This window comes from Opisthocomus hoazin, chromosome 6 (genome assembly GCF_030867145.1).
Source record: "Opisthocomus hoazin isolate bOpiHoa1 chromosome 6, bOpiHoa1.hap1, whole genome shotgun sequence".
In the NCBI taxonomy this organism is placed as follows: Eukaryota; Metazoa; Chordata; class Aves; order Opisthocomiformes; family Opisthocomidae; genus Opisthocomus; species Opisthocomus hoazin.
Genome location: NC_134419.1, coordinates 71443185 through 71456290, shown reverse-complemented (window position 1 = coordinate 71456290; position 13106 = coordinate 71443185). Strand labels below are relative to the sequence as shown.

Here is a 13106-nt window from a genome sequence, read left to right as displayed (position 1 = left end):
AAATACATCTAGCTAGAGCTGGTGAAAGCCTCTCTACTTGCTACAGAGGAATAAAAGCACTGAAGGAAGTTGCATTCATAAATTGAAATACACCTCCAGTCTTTAGAAACACTATTTAGAAACACACCTTATGCAGATTCCTGAACGTATACAACTGCATTTCTTCTCTCCCTATGCTTTCCATATGCACCAGGACTCGCAGCCTAAACCAAAACTTGCTGATGTCAACAGGGTGCTTTCTTCTGCTTGCCACTTCATTTCTCTCGAGTGACTAGACTACGGAACAGACCCTGCCTTCTCAGGATCACAGATCTGTTAGCAATAATTACAACAGACCAGTTGCAAGCCAACTTACAGCTGATGAAAATATAATTCTCCTTTTGAAATTAAAAATATCAGGGGCTCTTACATGGAATAGCAAGAAAGCCATGGTGAGCATTAAACAAACAGATGAGAAGAAAAATGTGCTAGACTTTTATAACACTGTATACAAATGTACCCTATTAATAGAAAGATTTCTCAATTGCACTTATTTTTTAAAGAAACAAATCCCTGTAATTGAAACAAGTAGACTAATAGAATTATATCTACTAGACATCAAAAAGCAGAAAAATAAAATTTTAGAACTTTATCTAGAAGACCACTGGGATAACATAAATTAGGTTCTTGGAAAAATACAGATTTCGACAATAAGAGAAGCTGTGTTTCAAAGTCTTTGATCATTTAAGTATACTGGAAAATGAAATTTTCTGCTTTATTTGATTTCTTTAGGAAATAATCACTGTCTTCTCTGTTTCTATACAAAGTACCAAAAAACCCACCCTGAAAAGAAACAGCTAATATCTCCCACTATTCTCTTACTGAACCCAGCTCTTTTCTCCCATCTCTGAAATCAAAATTTCTTACAATGGTTACTTCATCCACATTGTGTATTAAATATGCTGCTGTGACAGTGCTCTAGCATTTCAATTTGCTTGTGGTATTTTCAACATTTCCCTTAAGTTCTTTATAAGAATATACAAAAGAAAAAAACCTGTCTGTTTACTGAACAATAAAACATAAATTCTACCCTCTCGCTAAACAAAAGATTCATTAATCTTGCATAGACTTCAGTTTCTTATTGTATAGAAAACAAAAAACTCTATATATGTCTGGAAAGGTATCCTGCAATGAGAAACTTCAGGATATTTATTTCATTTCTTAGATTGAAAGTAAGGTTGGAACCTGATAATTTCACATAATACCAGCACACAGAGAAATGGCTTTTTGTAAGGTGCAGACAAAGACATAGAACGCAGCATGTGGAGATTCAAGTTGGGAATAAAACACAACTTCTTTTAAGCAACAGAGGTAATTAGCTATCAAGGTAACTTATTATAGAAAGTAGCAAGTCCATTAACACAGAGTCATTAAATCAAATTTTCACGTCTCTCTGTAAAAGATACACCTTAATATAAGCACAAACTCTTGGCTTTACAGCATGCAGTCACTCAGAGAGTCCAGTTCCTGTATTCCAGAACCAAAACTCAATGGTGTAGGAGTTGTGCAAAGCCACTGCAGCCCACTGGGCCAGCAGCAGCATAAAACTGCAACAGCAGCCAGTCCATTCCTCTTTGGTGACATTCCAGTGACAATCTCAAAAGCAGGGTTTTCTCTCAGGTATCACTCACATGTTTGAACTACTCCTCATGTTCCTCATTATGGCAAGAGCGAAACCGAGCCGCTAACAACTTGTATGGGGACACACAGGCAAGTCCTTCTAGGACAGTCCATTACACACCTGGAAATGAACTAGGGTGCTTTGTTAATATTCTCAAACCAATGTCTTTTAGCCATTTTGAAAATCCCAAGGTAGGCAGTGGTGAGAAATAATCAGTGTCATCAAATTCTGATGACTACAGGAACTGTGGAACGGACCCTCTCTGCCCCAGTGAATTAAAGTGGTTTCAGCAAGGGTCCTTGATGGTGGATCCCTCTGTTGCTCATGCAAGCAGTCAGGGCCAAACCAGCCAAAGCCCTGAAGCGCATCAGCCTTCTACCCAATCCACGGGAGACAGCTCAAGCAATACACAGATGACAAAAGTAAATTCCATAAGCCCTGTGAAGGGCACAGCTGTTAACTATACTTTAAACTATGGATAGTCACCATCTGGGACATTGCACCACAGTAAGATCTGTACACCTTGTGATGTTGACTGCACTCTTCAGAGCACTTTTTATCAAACTCTTATCTTCAGGGATTGTTTATACTCAAAACTATTCACTTACACTCGTATTTCAGACTAGATCTAACACATTCTGAATAACATTTGACTGAAAGAACAATCTGCTTATGAAAAGCTACAGTAAAATGGACATTTCCTAAAATGGATTCCCAGAAAGCAAACTGCCCCACCATGTTCTCGTACCGTTCAAGCTATGACAGTCTTGTCTCCATAGCATTTCAGGGTTCGATTAGCAGCTATAAAGGAAAAAAAAAGATCTTTTTCTTGAAGCACATTTAGAAAACCTGAAGGTTTATATTTTTTTTTTATTGAGGAATTGTTAACAACAGCTATATTGCATCCTGCAAGTTCTTTAAAAGTTTATGAAGATTTGACATCAGTGACAAGCCCATTTACAGTGTGCCAAAAGGGAAAAAAAAAAAAACCAGATCAGGAAACAGCAAGCGCTGGATATTTTCAGTGCATGTTCTAACCCCAGAAAACAAAAGAACTGTTTTTCCCGCACTGCAGTTTGTCACCCTCCCAGTACAGACTTGTAAATTTACACTGGAGGCAAGACAATCCCAATCCAATCTCAAAATGCCTCAATCATTCAGTCTTTTTTCTCGATGCAACTTATCACTTATCTTCACAGCTCACAGCAGTTTCGCCAGGATGCTCTGTCTTCAATTTTTTATGAGATGGCTCTCCTGGGAGAAGAGACATGCAGTGCTCTAAGGATCGTGCAATTTCATCAATTGTCCATTTGTCTTCATAAAGGGCATGCTCCTCTAGCGTAAATGGCCCCTGTTTGGTTCGGGTCAGCTCTTGCATAGTGGCACAGGTAGACAGTTCTACAGTCAAGGAGAAAAGAGGATTTAGAAAAAGTGCATGGTCAAGTTTAACTACTTGCAACTCACTTAAAATGTGTTTTTACATGTAGCCTTCTACATTGTTCTACTTTGTTTGAGAAGGAAGCTCATGAACATTTATCACTCGTTTGCATCTTCTTAAATTTGAGCCAAGGAATTCCTTTGATTTCAATACATCCCCAGTGTAGTAACGAGTTCAAAATCTGACAGAAACTCGTCAAAAGCTTTTCCAGATTTACATCAGAATGAAAAGAGAGGAAATAATGACATAAGACATAAGCAGAAGATTCTGTATTCACAAAAGACTTAGAAGACCATGTACTATTTTTTCCACAGACTTTAAGGCCTTCGCACTTCCTGCCTTCAAGAAGGATTTTTGACATTTTTAACCTGTGCTGCCTATCAGGACAATATAAACTAAGATAAGGAAAAATAAAAAACACAAACAAATGCTCTGATATGTTAAGTAAATACCAGTAGGACCGAATTACATAATGAGGGGCTACAAAACATCACAGGAACCAGAGCTGACTGGTAAGAGCACCGGTATACTAAAATATTCTCTCCCATCCTTTCTGATGCAGGAAGCTATTTACTGCATTTTAAATGTTTGAAAAGAAACCAGCTGAGGACAGACTTAATCTTGGTTTCTCATTAAAGGACTAAATACAAGCCAGTATGCTCAGAAGGCAGTAGAGAAAGAAAATCTTTGACTTGCCTAAGCACAAATAACAATATTGAAATTCACAGGGTCATCCCACATCCCTTGCGTTCTTGATCTGCAAATTTATCATTTAAACAAACTTTGAAATGAATTATCTGTTCTCCATCATGCAGTTTGATAGAAATAAAGCACAAGACAAACAACCCTGTGGGAAAGCAAAACCATTCACAGTTCAGGTAATGGAGAAATAAAAATCATCGCAAGTGTAGAAGTCTTTCCAGCAGATAGGGTTTACTATGTGCATGGTAATGTTCTGTGCAATCTGTTTTCAAAATGTGATGAGTAACGTTTAAAAAGACAGCATCTTTCTTCTTCTTCTCACCCTTAATCCGAGTTAGGTTTAACATATGGGCAAGGGAGAAAAAAAAAACAAACCCACTTTGCCTTGTATTATTTTTCTCAGTGCTATTACTTACTCCATTTTTATCCCTCAGCCCCCAAGGTCCTCTGGCAATTATTTAGCCTTCATTCCCCCATGCTCCCAAGAAAAATACCTTAGTATATAAAAACAAGTGGTAACACCACAACTCTGCATAATAGCACATAGGTCTGGCTGCTGGAGACATAGAAAGTGACAAAATTTTTCCATAAACAGACACATTCGTTCCTTAAACTGTTATGGGTTTCTTCATGCCTACCTTTGCCAATGTCACTGACCAGGCTCCTGACATAAAAGCCACCACCACATTCAACATCTGGAACGTTAATACCAACATGATAAATTACCAGTGCAATGTAAAATCTACTTTACATAGAAACCATGCCCTCACATAAATGTAAAAATGTGCTAAGCAAACAACCCAGTGATAAAATATTTATAGGATGCAACATCAATTATTCATCCTGTAACATATGTGCGGGTGAGATTGCTAAGCTAGACAGAAGGCAAAGCAAATACAATGGCAACTGAACCAACTCACTAGAAATTAAGTACTTGCTGTGGTACGTTAACAAATGCTTCAGTCTTAAGGTTTTAGAAGGTTGTTTCAAATTTCTAATGACGAAAACAAGTTATTTCAAGTATAGCCTAAGCTGACTACCAATGCTTTTAAGATACTGCACACAGGCAGCTCCGATAAAATTTTGAAATTCACCTTTAACTTTCCCTGCTCTCTCACCCCTCCCCATCCCGCTCTGCCACTGATCAGCTGCTTATCACCCAACCATAAAGTCAGGACTGAAGTAACACAGCACTGAGTTCTGTCACTCACACCTGCTCATCGTATAATGTCTGGTCCATCAGAGAACTATGGGTCAACTAGGCAGCTGACCAACGCAAGACACTATCTTGACCTCACAGTAACATCAAACATTGACAGTAGTCTTTTTGGTTTATTTATTAATGTGCTTCTTAATGTACTACCCAAGTTTCTTCATGTATGACAGAAGGAAAGATAAGATCCTGCCTCCTCAACTGAGAAAGGGGCCTGACAGTAACTGATACTGGTCCTTGCTGCACCCTGGGAGAGATGTCAGCAGGCCTGGGTGTCCAGGCAAAAGAATGGGCAAAGTGAAGCAAGCAGACCTGAGAAAGGAGGAGTGAGCTGGAGGCTGCAAAATCATGGACAAATAATGCAAATAACCCCCCAACCAGCCTCTCAGAATTTTCCTTCACAGAAAGATTATACGTAATCAGCTTAAATTAAAATCAAAATATGGTGCTTGTACTGCAAAGTGAAAGTGTCTACACATGGGCTCACACCAAAATAAGCAGCTGAGGGAAATGAAACCCACTTCACTGTCTTACTCCCATTCTGAGTGTAAATCAGCACCAACAAGCTGGGAGCATCACTCTATGTAATCGTCTTTGGCCTTTACCCAGTGTGAACAGTGGTGGCTGGAACTGTTGGAGAGAGAGGCTGTACACTCTCACTGGCCGAGCAGGCTTTGCTTCGACTGCTTCTCCTCTCTTCATCAGGGTTGATAGCCTCTCTCCATCCTTCTTCAAAGCAGAATAGCTGAGCAGATAGAGCATGAAAATCTGTGTCATACGGTTGTAATAGAACAAGCTTCCCATCCTCCAGATCCTGTTAGTACTGTACTACAGTAGCATACATTTTACCCTTTTAATCCCCTCCCAAGTACTCATAAAAACCCCCAACAAACAACTGGCAAGTGTTTCTGAAATCTCTTGGACACAGAATCACCTCCTTCGCCAGTAGCTATATAGACTGGAAAACAAGAGATGGTCCTGTATTTATCTCTTGCTGTAGAGATTTAAAAGTGTTTCATCACTCAATTTGTAGTTTATGAAAACAAAGGGTTTCTACAAGGGGTACACCACTTGCAGCTGCCTGTAACATATTGTCTCTCAGAAGTCTGCAGGGCGTACTCTGTTTCAGCGTTCTGTTGAGCTGAGCACTGGGAGCTGCTCAGGCAACTCCTGTAATTCTGCCTCACACCTTCACTCATCTCACACCAGGGTTTTCCCTGAACAGCAACTGCCAATTTACATAGTCTTGTTCTAGGGTGTTTAAGGGACCACTATAGAACAACAAAAAAAAATTAATATGACCGATTACATGAAACTTGACCCAAAGCTCCAACTTTGGCTTGACAGACAACCATAAAAAAAAAAAAAAAAAAATCAAAAAAAGATCTTTCTCAAATTAGAAGAGGGCAATTTGAAACAGACCACATGAAGCAGAACACCTGCTGAATTACTGACCTTACAGTGCTCACGCTGGAACCACAGTAACCAACCCATTACAAATGCAAAGGAAAGCATGTTAGCTTAAATAACCATAAAAGCCATCTGTCACAAGCTAAGTGCTTGCACATTGCCAGCTACTATGGCTCACCTGACTAGAAGAAATTTTCTAAACTACAGAAGCTCAGCTGCTAATCACTCATTCATACCCTGAGTTTTCAGAAAACGTAATTCAAAGTCATTTAAGGCACTTCCACACAGGTGTCAGTAAGCCTCCTCTCAGCCCACAACTAAACCTAAAGACTCGGAGCTTTGCTTTCTAATTGGAAGACAGGATAGAAGCCACCAAGCCCTGCAAAGCTGTTTAAGACTGCTTTACTACTTTACATTTATCATAAAAAAAAAAAAACAAACAAAAAAACAGACTCCAGGTTACCATTTGTGCTCGATGTTCAAATGGGCATGACCTACAGTTGCAAACATTAAACTCCTAAGTCTGCCTTGCCAAAATGTGTTCTTTTATTTCTGAGAGAACTGACTTCTGTTGGTAAGTCCCGACAGCTGAACACAACTGCTAGGAGCGCATGAATGTTGTGGAACTTACAGTGGAGGAACCTGCATTATCTCCCCTGTGAACTTTTGCAGCACATTTTCAAGATCTCCTTTTGTTATCTGTTCTGTAGAAAGAAAACAGTAAGTATGTTAGCATTGATTATTCACATGGCACTAATGGCATCAATCACATTCTTCAAACAGATACAAAAAAGAGTTCCTTCTCGTCTGAATTTAGATTGAGTGAAAAACACTAAAGAGAAGAGATAAAAAACAGAATGTAGGTAGGAGTGTGAATTATCACAAAAAGAGTGGAACAAACTGTCCAAGGTGATTAAGACAGTCTGGTCACTTTCAGAAGGGCAGAAATCCCAATATGCTCAGTCTTCTTTCACAATTTCTCTCTCTGTTGGGACTGCAAATGCATTTTTCTTGGGAACTATGCAAATCCTACAAAATCTATGTTATTCTAATTTTTATTAAAGGACCAAAAAGAATAAAATGCTCATCTAACCTTGGCAACTTCTCTTTAAGAGTATCTAACTGCAGGGAAAAACACAACAATTATTAGAGAACAAAAGAATCGTGGGGTTTTTTGCTAGTGAAGAAAAATACTGCATCTGAAACAACACATCAAAATTCTGTATCAAACAACTAACCTACAAATGCACACTAGGGTATTGTTATATATAAAATAAGGCAATTTTACTGCAGAAATCCTATAAAAGAAAGATAGCTGCTTTAGGCAATCTACTCTCTTTTAAAAGTACACATACACATCTGTCCCACTTTTATTAGAAGGCTATAACCTAAGTAGCTGATTGCATTGGTCTTTTGAAATACTATTCAATAGAGATTACATTCATCTCTAATTTGTTTAGAGACTACAAACATAAGATCTATAATCACAATGCACTTCAGTGCATTTCTTCTGTCTAGGCCTTGACTAGTCCTGTTTCTCGTAAGTTATATTCAATTAATGTCACCCTGCTAAGTCAACAGCATCCCGGAACATAAACCAACCAGATTTATTTATTGAGCCTTTTTGGAACAGATCTTTACTTGCAAAACAGATGTACTTCATGCTGCAAGTGAAAAAGCAGAGGTTTCTTTCCACAGCAGCTTTGGAAGATGGCAATGTGGTACCTCACAAAGCACACTTCGCAGCCTCAGGAGCTGATGTTGTCCCTAGGCCCCAGCAGCTGCCTCGAGAAGTGTCAGTAACAGCAAGGTTGCAAGGCACAAAAGTCAGTCAGGGATGCTGAGACAAACCAATGTACATCAGAATATGGGGTAGGAACAACAAAATCCATTGTACAGTAAATCTGGATCTTCTTCTGAAGAGCTTCTTACATGGTTATTTCAATCTTCTGTTTGTATTACTCTAAGTAGGCAACATATCACAAGAAAACCACATGGCAGAAACTTAGCATGACCCAGTTCTGTGCTGGTGATCCTGTCAGCCTTCTTATGAACCCCAGGTTGCTTCAGACTAGAATTTAGTATTTCAGATCTCAGCACAAGTGTCATTTGGGTTTCTCTTTCAATTTTCACCCCATGAACTGCATTTGTGGCTAGGGCATTTAATGAGACACCCGAGTTCAGTTCCTGCTCTGATCTCATATTCCCCCAGTTGAGAGGTTACATCCGGCCTCTGAGGAAATCACTCATGCTATATGCAATCTCTGTCTCTGGGGAAAAAAAATCCCTATATGAGGAATGATGTATTAAGCCATTAACAAACAAAGTTGTGTGGTGTGTTATCAAAGTAAATATTTACAGATGAGTTTGCTAAGATGTAGAATAAAACGCATTTGTCTTCTGCGATACATCATGGCACAAGCTGGCTAGTATTACATTCTGAAAACCTAAAAAAGTGTGCGCTTTTTTTTTCCCCTCCCAGCACGCACTGCCTTTGTGTTAATGGACTATACTGGATTTTTGCCCTTTCCTAGAACAACACACAAGCTGGTGGAGCTTTCGCCCAGCTCTCAAGTCATTAAGCAATGCCCAGTTATCCTGGTCCCAAAAAGTTTCACCATGTGTAAACTGCGTACTTGTCCCAGGCATCAGACTGGACTCATGGCTCTGCAGGGCACACAGCCCACACCAGGAACCAGCTCCTTCACCACGTCTCAGCTCCCACAGTCCTTACATCCACAGCATAGGTCAGGGGGAACGTAGTCCTGCTGCCCAGGAGAACCATCTCCTTTCAGGCCCTAGGTCCACAGGTCTCCCTCATCTGACTGTGGGCTTGGGTTTAGTAGGTTAACTTGTCAGCAAGTTAGGGAAGCATTTGGACTCCACCCTCCATCAAGCATGAAATAAGAACACACACATAAAGGCTAATTAGCACCAACCATCCCAAAACTTCCTCTCCCCATCTGACAGCCCTTCTCTGCTCCCCTAAAGGGCTGAGAGCTGTTTCTGGGGGACACATCTGTCACAGATCCTAACTGCCCTTGCTACCCAGAGTTAGCCTACTCCTCCCAATATCCTCACTGCAAATACCAAATATCCTCATCTGTTATATTGCAGAGCACAAGTTTTTGCTAGAAGCTTAAACTGCAGCTCTTTGCCCTTTCAGAAGGGGCATTAAGTTCTCCAGTGCTTCTAAACAACACTGAAAATGACACTGCCAACACAGTTGGCAAACTCAGCTGCCAACACAAAAATTTTTAAGAACAGATGTGCTTCTGAATACTGGTGAGTGTTCATGTATTTTCCTGCCATAATCATAAAGGAAGTTAAAGTTACCAAATCAAAAGGTGTCAATTGTGTTACAACCTCAAGAAGCCTCCACTGAAGGGTGATACCACCCTGCACTTATTAACAAACTACACCAAAACAGAACATAAGCACTATCCATGACAGCCCAAAAGAACTACGGCAGGTGACCTCGACTCAATTTGTCCCAGCACAAATTATCTGCAAACAGACAAGCACAATGCTGAAAGCACTACTTTTTTTCAAATTATTCTGGTAGCTCTATTAACCACCTATTTCAGCATAATCAGCAGAGACCCACAGAAAATCCTCATGAATTTTGTTTTCCATGTCTGGATATAGTCTGTAGGCAGCTGGGAGGAAGTGGATTTCAGAATGCAGATTCCTGTGCATAGTTACAAACATCAAAGAAAAAGGGCTACAAACATTAATGTGCTCAACAAAGCATCAGAGGAACGCTAAACGGCACTCGCTTACAAAGTCAGCATCTGATAGCCTGGGAGCAGTATGAAACCGTAACCTAATTTCATACAGAAACGCAAACTTGCTGTCTGATAAGTAACAAACTAAAAAAGCATGAAAAGGTCAGGAGGGGTTAAACCCAAGAAGCTCTCTTCAGTACATCCTTTCATTGCGACTAACTGTAATACACAACAGTTTGCTTTCTAAACCGCTGTCTAGGGACACTTTGAGGACTAAAATGTAACACTTTCTTACAGTTAATACAGCAGGCAACTTTCTGCAGGCACTTTCCTCTTGTGGTCCAGTGGAGTAATTCAAGAAGAGTCATATATCTCGCAAGCTGCTTCAGTGCCCTTTCTCTGCACTAAGGCCCAATCCTGGATGCTGCTGGCACTGCTGGATTTATATTCCCTAGCAGATGCTCTGCTTCTCCCAGAATCCTTGTATGTATCAAAGGAAAGCTAAAATTCAGCACAAGTATCTGGCTGGTCTGTTCCTGGAGTATCAATTAGGGTAAGGGATTAGGGGTGGTGGGCGACCCAGAGAAGCCTGCAGAAAACTATGCTGCTTTGAAGAAGACAATGGAAAAGATGACAAATCTCTGTTTTAAGAGAAGAGGAGGTAGGAAGGAAATACAAAATATGTAGGCAGAATGGAGAAAAAGAAGAAGTATGCATGTTCTTCCTTTCTTCTTTCTGAAGAATTCAAATTCTGCTGCTTTGCACCAACATGGAATACAACAGACACCAATTTCCCAAGCATTTCCTTCAGCCAGCAGCTTCAGGAAACCAAAACTTTACCCAGCACCCAAGACTGCACTGTCCCAGCAATGCCAAAACTGCTCTTCATGAGACTGCATGATGATCTGGATCATGCAACTGATCTCATTTTAAAAAGATAAATGACTCCAAAAAGTGGGTATTTTTAACCCAAATCAGTTCCCCAGGCACACAGTCTAACAGAAAGCTAAACCATCGTAACAGAGGAGGTGGTACAGAGGTGGGAACTACTGTAACAAGAGCTGCCAGTGAAAGGAACACACATGAAAACAACACTCTAAATTCTGTCTGCAGTAAACAATACAAAATAAAAAACCTAAACAACTGTTTCAAGAAACAGATTTTTTTAAAAAAAATTAATGGACCACAGGAGTTGCATCTACTTAAAATGGTATTTCACAGTTTATGTGAGCAAGTACCTACAACGAACACTACTTGGCACAGCAGAACCACAAGATTCCACTTTGAGAGGTTTACATAAAAACCAATAAAGTGTTCTCTCCCACCATCACGAAGTGTTGGCAGCTTTAACACCATGTGGATGCTCAGTCCTTCAGAGGCTTAGAGAGAGACTTAGAACTTGATCCCAAAGTAGCAGCAAATGACCCAACATCTCCGAATAACATCGCCTAGTAAATACTACTATTTAGAATGATACATCAAGTTAACGTGGACAAGAAAGTCACACTTGCATGCCTCATGCAAAAAGAAAAACTGCAAAAGAAAGGAGATTAGGGGTGAGAGGTGGAATCCAGGCTACCTTTTTCATCATGCTATTAAAAGAAAGATAATTTACTTCATGTACCTATTACCAGGTACCACAATCAGCGTGGGACCTGTAAGAGCTGTTCAGCGAGTAGTTACATATTGGTTTTATTTCTTTTTTCTCCCCAGATTGTGAAAGAACTAATAGCAAATTCATTTGGTGTGTCCTTGGTTAGTCCTACGTTGTTTCTAAGACACCCTGGGTATTGTGGAATGTTGACTCCAATAAAGCCACAGTCAGGATTAGTTCTGAAGCCTTAAACTCTTGCATTGTGCTCTGTGGGTCAGAAAAGTTCATTTATTAAAGTTGCTAGGACACAGACTGCAAGCAAAAGCAAGATTTGGTAGCTGAACATATGCAGAAAGTAGTTAATGCCATCCTCATTTTACGTAGAGCAGTCTGCAGTTAAAATGGCATCCCAAAGAAAAGATCTAAGCACTTTACTCCTCCACAGGCCTTGAAGGGTGTTACTGTAAGGGCATTCATGGGACTACACACTGACACAGGGAAATTTTACTGGACAAAGCACATCATTTGTCAGCCTGTCAAAGATTTAAAATGACACGGTCCTGCCCAAGCCTATTTTCTCCCTCCTAATCTAATGCCTGGTTTGTCTTTTTATAACATAAATAAACAGTTGCAGTGGACATAATTGCATGAAGCTGGTCTGAATTATACCAGCACTGAAATGAAAGAGGAAATAACCTTAGTCTGATTTCACATTAAAATTCACAGTGTCCCAAACATCTCTTCTGCTTTTCCATGATACAGACCATTCACGCCTTCATATTACATCAAGTATATAGATACATTTACGCTTACCATAAGGTTTTTCTTCAGTTACTCTTCCTGTAGCATCCAACGTATCAGTAGCTTTGCCTAATAGTCCAATGGCAGTGTACTTCTGGGAAGGAAAAAAGAGAGATTTGCGAGTCAGGTCTTCAAGGTGTGTGTGTGGTTTTTTTTTTTTTCTTTTACACAAAGACTGCAAGTACCAAGTACTTCAGGACAGGAAGACTACTACCCGAATAGTCAATTCAGCAACTTTGGGTAAGCAAAAGTAAACATGAAAAGACACAGAACTAAACAAAACTCAAATCCTGCATTACATGCGCCTATGCTTTCAGTTCTAGAAACCCCAGCAAGAAGCAACGTGGAATCTAATTTTTACTATAAATACATCAATACCATAAAGAAAATAATAGGGTGGTAAAAACAAAGTCTCTGTAGGGTGCTCTATGTCACTGTTCAAGCGAGGAACACAAGAGTACCTTTCACACACAATTTTTCTGTTCCTTCGCAATTTAAAAAAACAAAACTAAAAACAAACACCTTTACTTCTGAAATTAAAACACCCACTTCCAAGGCAA

General features: G+C 39.8%; 1 protein-coding gene across 1 annotated transcript in view; it reads right to left on the bottom strand.

The window, feature by feature from the left end:
- Positions 1–2499: 2499 nt before the first annotated feature.
- Positions 2500–13106, bottom strand: part of TRUB1 (TruB pseudouridine synthase family member 1) — a 31751-nt gene continuing 21144 nt past the window's right edge. Inside the window, 6 exon segments of the mRNA XM_075423806.1 lie at positions 2500–2854; positions 2856–3058; positions 4439–4495; positions 5619–5758; positions 7055–7127; positions 12559–12640. Of these exon segments, the coding sequence (XP_075279921.1) occupies positions 2810–2854; positions 2856–3058; positions 4439–4495; positions 5619–5758; positions 7055–7127; positions 12559–12640 (600 nt within the window). The 3' untranslated portion in view covers positions 2500–2809.